The sequence below is a fragment of the Eschscholzia californica genome, unplaced genomic scaffold (assembly GCF_041429995.1).
Source record: "Eschscholzia californica isolate CP2 unplaced genomic scaffold, dmEscCali1.0.p SCAF_2, whole genome shotgun sequence".
NCBI classification, from domain to species: Eukaryota; Viridiplantae; Streptophyta; class Magnoliopsida; order Ranunculales; family Papaveraceae; genus Eschscholzia; species Eschscholzia californica.
In genome coordinates, this window is record NW_028238309.1 from 23,012,229 (window position 1) to 23,027,596 (window position 15,368).

General features: G+C 36.7%; 2 protein-coding genes across 2 annotated transcripts; both read left to right on the forward strand.

Moving 5' to 3' along the window:
- The first annotated feature begins 5,647 nt into the window (after nucleotides 1-5,647).
- On the forward strand, nucleotides 5,648-6,259 carry LOC147556977 (uncharacterized). Its single transcript, XM_086658732.1, has one exon. The coding sequence runs from the start codon at nucleotides 5,648-5,650 to the stop codon at nucleotides 6,257-6,259; it is 612 nt and encodes a 203-aa protein (XP_086514858.1).
- Nucleotides 6,260-10,332: 4,073 nt separating this feature from the next.
- Nucleotides 10,333-14,705, forward strand: LOC147556978 (phosphorelay protein). Its single transcript, XM_086657977.1, has 4 exons — nucleotides 10,333-10,989; nucleotides 12,298-12,407; nucleotides 13,258-13,362; nucleotides 13,927-14,705. The coding sequence occupies exons 1-4, from the start codon at nucleotides 10,620-10,622 to the stop codon at nucleotides 14,569-14,571; spliced, it is 1,230 nt and encodes a 409-aa protein (XP_086514103.1). The 5' UTR covers nucleotides 10,333-10,619; the 3' UTR covers nucleotides 14,572-14,705.
- Nucleotides 14,706-15,368: the final 663 nt, after the last annotated feature.

The following is a 15,368-nucleotide window of genomic DNA, read 5'->3' on the forward strand; positions in this document are numbered from 1 at the left end:
ACTTGTTCTTGATTAATTAAATCCTTTGATGTGTTTTAATGTCTATTGATTGTTTATCTATATGGATTGGATTTTCTTTCCATTACTCATGCCTCATAATTAGATATTTCATACTTTCGTTAAGTTGTTAGATGGAGTATGCTTTTTAGATGATGAATAATAGTTAAGCAATCCGAATCTCTATAAGGTAGACAATTAGAATTAGTAATTATAAATTGTTTTATCTAGAATATCATCCGGAATCCAAATAGTTCATTATATTGGATCCTGAGTAAATACAAAAGAGATTTAAGTAATTAAGTGCTTGTTTTATAAAGTGAAATTATGTGGTGGATTTCATAATCTTAGATATCTTCTCACCTCTTTCTTATAGATAGTTTAGTTAGTTTTATTCGTTTTCTTATTTTTTGCAAATCAATTATCAAATTTATGAAGTGGGGTGTGTGTGTGTGTTAGTCTAAGTTAGCTATTGACATTTTGATTATTGGGTTAAATCCGCATTCAATATCTGAAGTTACCTACCTATCTCTTGGGACGATATTCGATCTTATTTTCAATACTATAACTTGACCCCGTATACTTGCGGGAATAGACCTATTTTAGGCCTATCACCAACTTCTCCATTAGTCGAGTTTCATCAATGTCAACTTCCGCCGTTAATGTAATAAAAATAAATTTCCTAAAATAGTATCTTAAATTTTGGTAGTGTTTGTGCAGGGTTGTTTCTGGTGGTTGTGGGGATAATTGTAGGAGTGGTAGTAGAATACTAGTGGTAGAGTTTGGAGAAGAAGAAGATAGATGTTTTTTTAAATCTATATTGCTTTTATTTTGATCTTAACATTATAGTCCCTAAAATGTTATGTAATTACCAAATTTTTATTCGCAGAGAAAAAGTAAAAAGTTATTTAATACCCCAAAATGATAATGTGTATGGCGTTAACCCCCATTTTCTAGTTTTCCGTAAAAACCCCGTCAAGTAAAAGGCGTGTTAGAAATGTGTCTTTCTTATGACGAGAATGCCCTCAAGTCATTCATTGTAAGTTTTAACAGGAAACACCCCCTTCAGTAGTCAGTAGTCAGTCTATCAAGGTCCTTCTTGTTACGAAAAATAACCTAATTAACTTGTTCAGAAATATGAAGATAAACGATACGAATGTAAAATAAGAGACACCAAGATATTTAACGTGGCAAAAAATCCCTCCAAGATAGAAGGTAAAAAACCACGGGACCTAGTCCAGAAATCTTCCACTATAATTAAATAATGTGTTACACAATTCTTCCAAAAGCAATAGGGGAATAACCAATTCTTCAAGATGTGTAGAAACACTCTTGGATAACAACTCTTCACCAAAACTATGGTGGATAAACTGAACAAAGAAACGAAGAAATAGAAATCTTTACTCCTTAGGATTTGAACAATTCTATATTACCAAAGGCTGAAGAAGATAACCACAAACTAAATTGCTTTACAAGATTAATAATCTTCTTTTCTTCAAACCAATATTCTTCTCTTTCAATCTCTTTTGAAAGAACCACTTCAGAAATCTCTCTTTCTCTGACTTCTCTTTGTTCTAAAAGTTGTGAATAATCTCTTCCCTTTCATTCCTTTTATAATGATAAATAAATAAATAGGTTTTTTTAGGCTTGAAAAAAATAGAAGTTTCTATTTTTTCCCAAATAAGGAATAAGGGAAATCCTATTTCAACTAGGAGTCCTTTTATTATAAGGAGGGACCCGACAAACTCCCCCTACCAACTTATGAAGAGGGGCCTACCACACCCAAACCTGCAACACTGTTACATACCTAATGCTTGCCTTTGGGTAATGGTTTTGTCATCATATCTGAACCATTGTCGTCAGTATGGATTTTCTCGATCTTCAACACATTTTCTTCAAGATATTGGATCCACTGGTATCTCACATTTATATGCTTGGACTTGGAATGGAAAACTAGAATTCTTACAGAGGTGGATGGCACTTTGATTGTCGCAATGAATAACATAATTATCCTGTTTCATACCAAGTTATTCTAAGAGTCTCTTCATCCATAACATCTCCTTGCAACATTCTGTAATGGCAATATATTCTGCCTCTGTAGTAGATAAAGCTACACACTATTTGTAATTTAGATTTCCATGACACTGCTCCCCCTGAAAATGTAAATAGGTAGCATGATGTTGGACCTTTTGGAGTCTACGTCTCCTGCCATGTTTGCATCTGTGTAACCGACTAATACTGGCTTATAATTACAAAAACATATACGAGCTTTAGACGTACCTCTAAGATACTTCTGAATCTACTTCACTGCTAACCAATGCTCTTTGCCTGGATTGGCAAGAAATCTTCTTACTACTCCAACTGCAAATGCAATGTCCGGTCTCGTACACACCATTGCATACATCAAGCTTCCTACTGCTGAAGCATAAGGACTTTTCTCAATTTCTTCTTTCTCACTTCCAGTTGATGGACACTGATCACGAGTCAACTTGAAGTGACTGACTAATCGACAACTCACTGGTTTTGTCTTGTCCATATTGAACCTTTCTAGAAGCTTCTCAATATATCTTTCTTGTGATAGCCAAAGTTTTCCAGCTTTTCTATCACGAGAGATATGCATGTCAAGAATTTGTTTTGCTGGACCCAAGTCTTTTATATCGAAATACTTGTTTAGTTCCTTCTTTAACTTGCTAACTTTATTAGCATCCTGACCAACAATCAACATATCATCGACATAACACAAAAGTATAATTAAATCTCCATCAGAAAATTTATGAACGAGAACACAATGATCTGAAGCCGTCTTGTGATACCCTTGATCCTTCATGAATGATTCAAACTTTTCGTACCACTGTCTTGGTGCTTGTTTCAGCCCATATAAACTCTTATCTAACTTACAAACCAAGTGTTCCTTACCTTTAACTTCAAACCCTGTTGATTGTTACATATACACATCTTCCTCCAAGTCATCATGAAGGAAAGTGGTATTGACATCTAGTTGTTCAATTTCTAGGTTCATACTTGCAGTCAATCCCAATACTAACCGTATAGAGGACATCATCACCACCGAGGAGAAAATCTCATCAAAATCAATACCCTTCTTCTGCCCAAATCCTTTCACCACTAGGTGTGCCTTGTACCGTGGGTGTGGATTTCTTTCTTCGGTTTTGATTTTGAACACCCACTTATTTTAAGAAATTTTTTGTTCTTAGGTTTTTCAACCAACTTAAAAGTGTTGTTCGTATGCAAGGATTCAACCTCATCTTGCATAGCTTTCAACAACTCCTTCTTGTGTACATCATCTAGGGCTTCTTCATAACACTGTGCTTCTCCACTATCTGTAACCATCACATACTCGTGTGGAGGATAGTTGGTAGATGGTGCTCTCTCTAGTCTATCTTCTCAATTCAGTTGGTAATTCATGTTGAACTTTCATTCCTTACTCAACATCATCACTATAGGAACATCTTCATGAACTTCATCTTCATGATTTTGTTATTCTCCTGCATTATCATGCATAACCCTAGAAGAGATATGTGAATCTAGATCAATGAGATCATTACTATGATTCTCATGTTTCTCAACTTTCCCAAAGTCATCAATAGTTTGATCTTCAAGAAAGACCACATCTCTACTTCTAATAATCTTCTTATCGACTGGATCCCACAACGTGTACCTAGTGTTTGAAAAAGCGATTGAAGCGGACGCATCGAGGCGCACTTCGCTTCGATGCGTAGCCCGACCGATTCGAATCATACGCTTTTTTCGTCAATTTCAACTCGTACGTATTCTTGAAACGAAGCGTACGAGTCGGGAGGGTACGCATCAAAGCGTACAAGGCGTAGGAGTTGAAATTTGGGTCAAAATAGAGGTGTGTATTTAGAATTTGGGTCAAAATCGAAAATACCAACTGTTAGGGTTTTTTCTTTCCTTCTTTCTCTCTCTACGACTCCACCAAGTCACGAGCAGCAGCCAACACCAGCAGGTATGTCTTTCTTCTCTTTCTCTCTCTCGAGATTTTCATCTCTCTCTCTCTCTCGGTTTTCTTCTGCCTCTCTCACTCTCCATTTCCTTCTCTCTCTCTAGGTTTTCATTATCTTTCTCTCGGTTTCTCTCTCTCTAGTAATGTGTTAGTACTTAGTAATTAGTATTTGTTAGTAATACTAATTGTTATTTACTTTATTACTTATTTACTTATTTGTTTGTAATTGTTATTTACTTTATTACTTATCTACTGAGTAATTAGTATTTGTTTTTTTTTTGCTGTGATGTGTTAGTAACTGTTAGTTTGTTATTGTTAGTAAGTGACTAAGTTTTAGTAATTGTTATTTACTTATTTGTTAAATTGAGTAATTGTTACTGTTAGTAAGTGTTATTTACTTATTTGTTAGTAATTGTTATGTATTTTTGTATTTGTTAGTATGTGTATATGTGTTAATTGTTTGATTTGTGTATATTGTTGTTTGAATTGTATATTGTTGTTTGATTTGTTACGTAGGGCGTTAGAATGGGTAGGTCGAAGACTTCAAAGAGTATTGATCCTGGTCGTAAGTATGGAATTCAAATTGAAGGACCGAGTGTTAATGGTAAAGCTTACACTTATTTTAAATGTAAGTTTTGTGCGAAACGGAAGGACTGACAAGATTGAAGAATCACCTTGTCGGTAACCATCAAGATAGTAAACCATGTGATCAGGTGCCTCCCGAGGTAAAAGAAGAAATCAAACTACATATGGCTAAAGGGGTTAGACAAAAGCATACCGATCAAGAGAACTTTGACTCTATAGCCACTGATCAAGGTTCACATCCTACTCCTACTAATACTAGTAGTGGACCCGGAGCATCTAGTCGTGGGGTTAGAGGTCCGATTGATCGGTATGTCATTTCAGTTGATGATTTCGTGGAAGATGGGGGTGAACCACGGGTAATTCCACCGTCAAATATGAAGGAAAAAAGTAACCAAGTGTGCATGGATATTGGTCGATTCTTCTATGAGAATGGAATACCTTTCAATGTATCAAATAGCCCCTCTTTTGCTAATATGCTAAAATCAGTTGGTGATTTTGGCCGTGGGCTTCAAAGACCGTCAAGTTATGAGTTGAGTACTTGGATACTCAAAGAAGAGGTTAAAACTACGACCAATATGGTTGCCGAGATTAAGAAGACGTGGCCAGCTACCGATGTTACCATAATGTCTGATGGTTGGACAGACATTAGGGGTAGGCAATTGCTTAATTTTTTTGTTAATTCTCCAGAAGGAACTGTCTTCTTGAGAAGCGTTGATGCATCTAATGTAGTTAAAGATGCTAATACGATAATGAAGTTTTTAGACGAGATTGTTGAGGAGGTGGGAGAAGAAAATGTTGTCCAAGTCGTAACTGACAATGCAGCTGCTTATGAAAAGGCGGGAGAGAAACTAATGGATAAGAGGAAGTGTTTGTATTGGACTCCATGTGTATTGTATTGACTTGATGCTTGAGAAGATCTACAAATTACCTCAACTTGCAAATGCTTATTGAAAAGCGAAACAGGTGAGTAATTTCATATATAATCATGGTTGGATGCTCGCTTTGATGAGGGATTTCACAAAGAGAGAGTTGATTCGGCCGACCGCAACACGATTTGCTACGACAAATCTAACTCTACAAAGTATGTTACAAAGCAAACGGGGTTTAGAGGCTATGTTTAGTTCCAATAAGTGGAACACTTGTTCATGGGCAAAGAAAGATGATGGGAAAGCCATAAAGAAAATAATTTTGAGAGATAACAATTTTTGGCAAAGTTTAGTGTATTCGTTGAAAGCTACAAAACCTTTAGTTGGTGTTCTCAGACTTGTTGATTTAGAAGATAAGGCGTCTATGGGATTTTTATATGGAGCAATGGACAAGGCTAAGGAAGAAATTGCAACAAATTTTAGCAATGATCTCTCGAAGTACAAAGAAATATGGGATATTATAGATGAAAAGTGGGACTTCCAAATGCATCGAGATCTTCATGCTGCAACATATTACTTGAACCCTCAATTTCGATATGAGCCTAATTTCTCGAGACATTTAGAAGTCTCAAAAGGACTTTATAATTGTATGGACAAACTAATTCCAAATAAAGATGATAGAATTGAGGCTCATGTAGAACTTGACAAATATGTAGCAAGAGAAGGATTATTTGGTCGTCCAGAGGCAGAGGCAACTAGGCTGAGGAGAACACCTCGTAATGTCCATATCTTATGTTTATTAAACTACTTCATAATTGTCTTTTGGTAGCACGTTGGTGGGCAACTTATGGCGTGGAGACACCTATACTGATGAAGTTTGTCGTTAGAATATTAAGTTTGACAAGTACCTCGTCAGCGTGCGAAAGAAATTGGTCAACCTTTAATCAGGTAAAATGCTATATAATACTTAAGTTAAGCTAAATTCAAATTATTAGACATTCACAAGAATCGTATAATTAATAATTGGCATGGGATTCAATGGAATTTGTAGATTCATACAAAGAATAGAAACAGATTGGGCACAACAAAGTTAAATGCTTTAGCTTTCGTCATGTACAACAAGAGACTAAGGGCCAAACAATTAAGAAAGAGGAATCGAAAAGAAGAAGATGTGTTAGTTGTTGATGAGATAGATAGTGATGATGAATGGCATGTCCATGAAAATGAGGATACTAGTATTATTACTAGTAATTGGGAGAAAAATCTTGATGAGTTGGATATCAATAATCTTCAAAAGGCGATTGGAGAATCCTCTGAAGAAATGCCACAAGTAGTAGAGAAAAGAAAGGAACCCAGCCAACCAATTAGAAAGAAGGGAGGATCGAGTAAAAAGGGAAGAAAAGATGGAGGTAATTATATAACTTAGTAATAGTATCTCAGTTGTTATTATTGAGTTTTTTATTTTATTTTGAGTTCATGTTTTTTATTCTTTGAAATAGGAAAAAAGAACGGAAAAGCACCCATGGAGTTGGTAGATGAGGAAGAAGATGAGTAGGGAGATTTTTTGTCTGATGAAGAAAATGATTAAGTTGTTAGAAGCAACGAAGATGGTGATGGAACTAGTGATGACGAAGATGAAAACATCCTTGGACGATGGTCTCGTTAGGAGTTGATGCATTGCATTGAATTTTTAAAAGAAAAACTCTTTTGTTTTTGTTTGAGATGTTGGACAACATGACTTTATTTTTCGTTTTTTGGTTTGCTTAAGTGGTATGAGCTACGAGTTTATGACGATGAAACTCTTGTTTTTTTTTATGAAGCCCTTGAGACTTTATATAATGGTAAATTGGTAGTGAAATTATGTCATGTTATGTTTTTACACTCTTTGAAGTTATTTTTCTATACATATATAAAACTACGTATTTTAAGCATCGAGGCATACGCTTTGATGCACCGCTTCGCTTTTTGAGAGTCCACCGCTTCGAAGCTTAATCATCAAGCTTTGCTCTTTGATCTTTAGGTATATGCAAAAAAAACCTACAACCAAACACCCTTAGGTGTTCATAACTGACTTCTTTCCCAACCCACACTCTCTCAGCTACATCTCCATCTAATGGTGCTTGAGGTGATAAATTGATCAGATAACATGCAGTACGCATTGCCTCACCCCAGAAGCTTTTAAGCAGCTTAGCTTCTGAGAGCATACATCTGATCATCTCCATCATAGTGCGATTCATGCGTTCTGCTACACCATTTTGTTGTGGAGTTTTCGGAACTGTCTGTTATCATGTCGAATACTATGGGTTTTGCGATACTCTTCAAACGACTCGATGTATTTGTTATGACAATTGGGTTTAATGTGATCAATAAGGAGTAATCAAACAGAAACAATTGGAAATAAAGAACAATAAAAAACAGAACACAGAGATTTACGTGGTTCGGTTGGTGAGACCTACTCCATGATGACAACGACGCGATGATTTCCACTATGATAAGCAATCAAGTTAAACAAGATATTCGTGAGTCTGAGACTGCTGATATTAGTTTATATAGCCACTAAAACCCTAATCCCATCGCCTCACCGACTCTCTCTATAAATCCGAATTACACATGGATACGCTAACACTAATAACTGACATAAGCCCTGCTTCCGCATACCAGTTCTGTCCTCGGAGTCTAGCTTTGCCTCAGAGCCCTGCTTTGCATACCAGCCATGTCTCAGTAATCAGCTCCGCTAACGGGTCAAAAATTCGACGCCGAGATCTTCGGTCTCAACAGGCAATTACCATTATCTTGTAAGCGGGTTAGCGGGTCGTATACCAGGTTCGATAACAATCCATATTCAAGACACTTTCAACAATTCTCCACCTTGACTTGAATATGCTCCTCTTGACTTAAATCTGCCACCATCATAGCTCAGCGCCTCTGAGCCATCGTCGCTCCAGCCCTGCTATGGCTCAACATTTGGAAATCACAATCAAGTCTAAGCAATGCTTAAATTTGAAAGTTGTAACTGCCTTGGTCAACATATCCGCTGGATTATTTGCCGTAAAAACCTTCTTCATCGAGATCTTCCCTTGTTCAATCACGTCCTTGATAAAGTTATGCCTGACATCAATGTGTTTAGTTCTCTCGTGATACATTTGATTTTTTGTCAAATGAATCGCACTCTGGTTGTCGCAGTAGACCTCTGTCACCTAATGCTTCAGGCCCAAATCACCAACTAAACCACTCAGCCATATTGCCTCCTTCACCGCCTCTGTTGCTGCCATGTATTCATCTTCCGTTGTAGACAGAGCTACTACCGACTGTAGCACTGCTCTCCAACTAATGGCACTCCCGCAGAGTGTGAACGTATAGCCCGTCAGCGACCTCTTCCTATCAAGATCCCCCGAAAAATCCGAATCTACAAAGGGAATTTTCTGTTAGGAGAAGATCTTTTAAAAAAGATTTATAAGGGAATTATAAGTATGCCACATTTGTGTGTCATCGACACATGTGAATTTTGAATCCCAACCTATTAAGAAGACTATGATATTAAGAACAAAATCGTTCTCGGAATATCTAGTTATTATGAACTTTGAATTAAAAAAAATAATTGAATATGATTTTCACCATTGCAGTCAGTGAGAATATTGATAGACCAAAAATGAAGGTAGTAGCTTTCCCAAAAAAGTTTATTTTCGATTTTTTCTCGAGGACTCTCCCTCTCTCAAAAGTAGGGATTAAATAGGGAGAAAGAAGAAGAAGGTCTGGGCCAAAATTTACTTTCTTTTCGTACTCTTCGATCGAATAACAGAAAACGGTTAAGAGGAAGAAGGGCTTAGCCTCTGGCCGATGAAGAGGGGTTTTTTCCATACGACACTCTCTTTCTCTCAAAATTGGCGATGAAAGAATGACAAAAGATGACGTGGTATGGTAAAGACATTCGAATCTGGACCATTCGTCTTTTAGGGATCCAGATTTAATCAATCTTTTCTTAATAATTACCACTTCATTTCGGCAATTTTTTTTTTTCGAAATGCTTTGTGAACCCAGTGTTACCACTTTATATAAGCGGCTCAAGCTGGATTAGGGGTGGAAAGAGGGCCCTCGGCCCGGATCCGCCCACGAACCGCCCGAGACCGATGTGTCCACGGGCGTCTGATGTTCGAGACATGCACTACCCGTCCGGACTGCCAACTTTAGTTGAATGGACAAGGACAATAAGCTCTAACCGGCCTAACGCGCGATTTCGACGGATAAAGCACGAGCATAGCCTGACCGGTTGATATATAACTCACTTTGAAATTTTTGATTGTATACAAGTAGTAATGATTTAACTAATAGGGTTAGCATTTAGGTTGCTCACTAAAACCTATGTACATTACCAGACTAACATTTACATTTCTGTTATTTATAAAGCTTTGGATCTCTTTTATCTTAAAGAGTTTACAATGACTAAGATATTATAACATAGATAAGTTTTCTTCTCTACAATTTTGTCCTATATCACTAGTGGTAAAGGAAAAAATGATCGGAATTACTTATAAGAGTTGAGAAATCGAACTCTCTTTATTGGATTTCAAAGTGTGCTTTGCTCTCAGGTAAAATTTTATGAGAATCTTTATGAGCACTTAAAAAAGAAAAAGAATTTGTTGTGCCCGAGCCCGAATAGGCGGTGCCTGGATTGCCCACCATTTTAGGCGGGCCTGTACGAGCAATGGACAACTTGATTTTGTCAAGTGCAAGCCCATTTTGTTCGGCAGTCCGAGCGGACAAATTTAAAACGGGTCGGTTGCACCCGAACTGGGGGAGTACATTTCCCACCCCTACTGCTTGATTTTGAAATGTAAAACCAGAACCCAAATTAACGGTTCCGAGCTCCAGGATAACCGAGAATAGTTAAGAACGTTTTCTGGAAAAGTGACTTCGGAGTTGGAGTTCAACAACAAAACTGGAATGAAATCAAATCCACTTACGAATTTCCTGTTTAAATCCTAAAATCTCATTAGGGTTTCAATTCCCTCCCCATTTCTTCACACACTCTTCGAGTTGAATAACATAAGGAAACACCAATCAAATTCTCTCACAACTTGTCTAGGGTTTCACCTGATCTTCTCATGTACTAATTGTTAAGTTCTCTCTCTCTCTCTCTTTTTAACTTATCATGCTTTGATCTTGCTGGTAAAGCTTCAAAATTTGCTAGAATGGATTCGAAATCTCTTGCTAAATCCAAGAGAGCCCACTCTCAACAACATCAAAGTAAAAAACCTCATCCAAATCAAAAGGCAAAAGCTTCTGTAATCACTAGTCCAACTGACGGAACTCAAAAGAAGCCATCTGGGAAACCAAATTCCCGCCAAATTCGTGGATCTTCAAGTAAGCTTCCATCCAATTGGGATCGGTATGAAGACGAGTTTGAATCGGGATCAGAAGACCCCTCAGTCGGTAACCCTAGCCAGCCTACTGATATTGTGATGCCAAAAAGTAAAGGAGCTGATTTTGCTTACTTGATTTCTGAAGCTCAATCTAGCTCCACTTTGGATAACTTCAGTTCCTTTCATGATTCTCTACCTGGTAATCTCTTTTCTTCTATTAATTAATTTGTTCTACTCAAGTTACTAAATTTCAATTCTGTATAACATTTGGTCCATTTGGAAAGTGAAATATTTTGGGTTTTCATGGAACTTTGTTTGAACGATGGAAACGTTGTGTAAATAATGGAATTTGGAAGCACTACGGAAAGTTCATTATAAAGTTAGCAAATAATAGGAGCGTAAAAAGCATGCCAGCAAGCTCTATTATAATGTTGGTGCGCAGAAATGAAAATTAATGGGATTTTGGTTGATCGTAGATACCCGTGTAAGAATGTAAGACTTAGGAAAGATCATAAGTCATTTATTCTCATTGCTCACAAGATTCATAGCATTTTGTTAAACCAATAAAAACATTCAAAGCAACTTCATAAGGTAAAACTTTCTTATTATTGAAATATCTCAGCCGTAACGAACACTGATTTTCAATGAAATATTTTTGCTGTTGTAGGTTTTGTTTTCCTTACATTTTGGATTGAGATAAACTATTTCTGGCAATTTGAATAGTGATTTCCACCGCAATAGTCAGTAATGAAGTTTAACATGGATATCTAAACATTTCCGTCCAAATGACCAAAATATTTTGAATTTTAATAACATGGTTTTGTCATAGAGACTGTATTGATAGACTATTATTCTGCTACTTGGCTTGAAGTTAGGACTTCATTCAATTAGATGAGTTCAATCTGCGAAGATTAAAGATCTCCGTCTTGTCTTTATTTTGTCCCAGCTTCTTTGGTTCTCTCAAAGATGATTTAGCAAGTTACTCTTTGTTCGTTATTATGACGTTCATGCATTACAACTAGTAGGTTATTTTGTATCTGAAATGGAAGTAATGAATCTCAGTATCTCACTAGATCTTGGTATGTTAAGTATAAATGACACAACTCGAGTTCATCTTGTATGTGATTCTTCAGTGAATTCGAGAATCGTTGTGCTTATTGCTTGATATTAGGAACATGGGTAGTTGGAGTACTGGACTCACAGTTGCGTAATGAAATGTAGCTACAAGAACAGGGGTCGATGACACAGATTCTTCAGTTATTTCAAAAATGTTGTCCTGGATTTAATTAACCTCTAAAACAACCTTTCCCGAATTGACTTTCAGTATGATCGAACTCATTCTCTTCTACCAATTGCTAATATTTCTGTTGTATATCTGGTTGCACAGAGATAAGTTGCATGGTTTGAAACTTGGAAGTACACTTTGGGGAATAGTGTTAAGTAAATTCATCGACAGTGAAATAATTGGAGGACACATGCTAATTGAGTTCTGCATTTTCTTTTCTAGATTATGACAAGGCAATGAGCTCTATGCTTTCAGTTAGGGGAAAGAGCATTTTGTCATGGATTGGGGATGATAATTTCATTGTGGATGACAATAATGCTACAGATTATGAGGTATAGGCTTTCTTGTTTATTTGGTTATCCTTTACTTATAGGTGTGAAAGAGTTTTTATCCATAATAAGGATCAGCTCAATTAAGTGTAGGGTTGTGGCATCTTTTTTGCCTTTCCCTGTTACTGTTATCCTGTCAAAGGCCTTGGGTAGTCATTCTAGCTTTGGAGAGCAGCGCATATCATGGTTATTAGGTTGCTTTGCTCTATTGAGTTATGACACTTGCAAGTTACAACTAACTAGAAGATTTGATCATTTCTTTCATTCCAAGTTAATTGAATCCTCTTGTTTTCTATGTCCTCCATGAAGGTTCAACTTCATAAAGTAATTGTTTGTTTGACGTTTCTAAATTGCTGAATCAACAATTAGAATTGCTTCTCACATATTCTAGATGAACCGGTGTTTACAACTTTACATATAGATGTAAGAGGATTTGTTTGGAAAGTAAGAATACGCTTTGACATCTCTTGATCTGCAAAGAATTCTCGATGTCAAAGGGCTGCTCTCTTAATAGGAAAAATAATGGATCTCAGGGTCCCCAATGAAATGATTTTTTTCAAAAAACGCTTGTTCGGAAGATCTATCTCATGTCTGGTACTGCTTGGTTCCTGCAAAGACAATTTCAACTTTTCTAAATCATCTATTATGTCACTAGATATGATATCTGATATTCGATATGTGATCTGTTCCATGACAATTTTGACTCAATGAACAAAAGCCATACCTTGAATCATTTGCACATGGACCTAATATCTTATGTTGTTTATTCAAATAGCCATTCTTTGTTGGCTCGATTCTTAGTTGTAACTATCTTAATTTCTCAAGTATTGCTCTTGTTGTATTATATGTTCAGGCACCATTTCTTTCCATGGATCTTAATGCCCTTGCTTCACAACTTGAAAAGTTAGATGTATCCCAGAGGCTATTCATCAAACCAGATCTGCTACCTACTGAGCTGGTATATCTATCTCCTATGGCACATAGCTTATAAATTCCACTCTGAATTATGCGGTAGTGTAATACATATATTTGGCAGAAACGATGGAAAACATACAAAAACAAACCTAGCTCTCTTGCACAATATATTTCTTTTTCTTTCTTTTACTGATACAGTCTACAGCTCCAACCGGGCATTGGATGCTATATTGTCTAACACGACCCATTGACGGGCCCATCTTCAAGAAATCTCTAGTTTACTTATTTTTTGCGAGGGGTTTATGGTTTCACACCTTTTTTAATGGCAAAGATGAATTGAGAGGAGTGAGCATCAATATCCAAAATAACTTGCAATAATACTTAATGCTTGGAATGAGTTAGAAAAAGTCATCAACTAGACATGATTGTTAGTTGGTGACATTAATGATCAAGGTTTTACACGATTCCTCGTCACCCCCAGATCGTGCATCAGTTATATACTGATATAGTAATATGAACTTTATCTTGTCTTAACCGAAACTAGGTCTCAGAATATATAGCTAAAGCGTGCAATTCATCGTAGTTTTCTTGATGTTTTAGTCAACAGCCTGCAGGTGGTTCGGACGAGACAATCAGTCAGGACTCTGTGGAAGCAGAAGCCGATAGAAGTGCCGATCACATGCCCAAAGTTGTATATTCTACTGCAACAAGAAGCAATCTTTCATTTCAAAAAGATCCATATCAAGGGGTTGATGAAGTAGATGAACTATTAAACTCAGTAAATGATGAATCAAATCAACTAGGAAATACTGATTTGAGTGGAATTCTAGACTGCATGGAACAACTCAAAGTTAATTCGGTACCAATATCAGAGCCGAAGAATTCAAAATTCGAAGCATCAGCAGCAGAAGCAGAGCTTGACATGCTCCTAAACTCATTTAGTGATGGTACTCATCTTGATTCCTCTACCATGAACCGAAAACACACTTTCCCTTTTCCAGTTTCAGATCGGGTTGGTTCTACCTCATACATGGATAGATCTATCACAAGTAATACCACAACCATTGACCTTGAAGATACACTCGATGAGTTACTCGGCGAAACAAGGACTCCGACTAATCAAAAGGATTCAAAACCTTCATCTGTAGAAACAAAACCCGTTACTTCAGATTTTCCCTCTCTTGCTCCATCTTCTTCACATTCTGGTTCTAAAGTATTGGATGAGTTTGATTCATGGTTAGATACAATTTGAATTCTTGTAACTTCAAAAGTTTATGAACCTCAGCTCTTTTTGACAGGAGAAACAAGGAATGATATCTTTTAACCCAGTTAATATTTTGCATAATTCTCAAAAGGTGAATACAGTATTACTGAGATTATGGACAATATTTTTAACTTATGCAACAGATCATAGTTATCGGAAACGGGATACGCTCCGGTACGAAAACGGGGTACGGATACGGGGTACGCTAATCAGTCGTTTCTGATTCGCTAGGGGGTATAATTATTCGCTAAATTAAACTTTTAACCCATGAAATATAGATCTCAATCTCTAATAACTCAAATCAAATAACTAATTTATCTTTCCTGAACAACAATTTCTTAAATTAAATAATGTTTCCTAAATCCACTATCCCCAAATTCAGTAACAACTGCAGAACTTAAAGTTAAAGCAATATTCACACTTTGTAAACCCTAAATATCATGTTTTCATCTTTTTTTTTCTTCTTGCAAATGGGTTCGCCAGATTTAGCGATCTGATTCGCGTACCCACTCTAAAAGGGTACGATCGAACCAGATAGGAGTTCGCTCTCCAAATGACCGTTTCCGGTAACTATGCAACAGATTAAGTACTACTGGGTCAGCAGTGGAATATAACTTCTCTGATCACATCTGCTGACCACATTAAGTGGCAGCCTGCCTTGCCAAATGATATCGTAAGAATTTCTAAGATTAAGTGCTGCATTAATAATGCTCGTGTTAAGTCTTAAGTTGAATGTGTAGAGGCAGTAGGGGAAATATGGACCAAACGGGGTTTGTATACTCCCT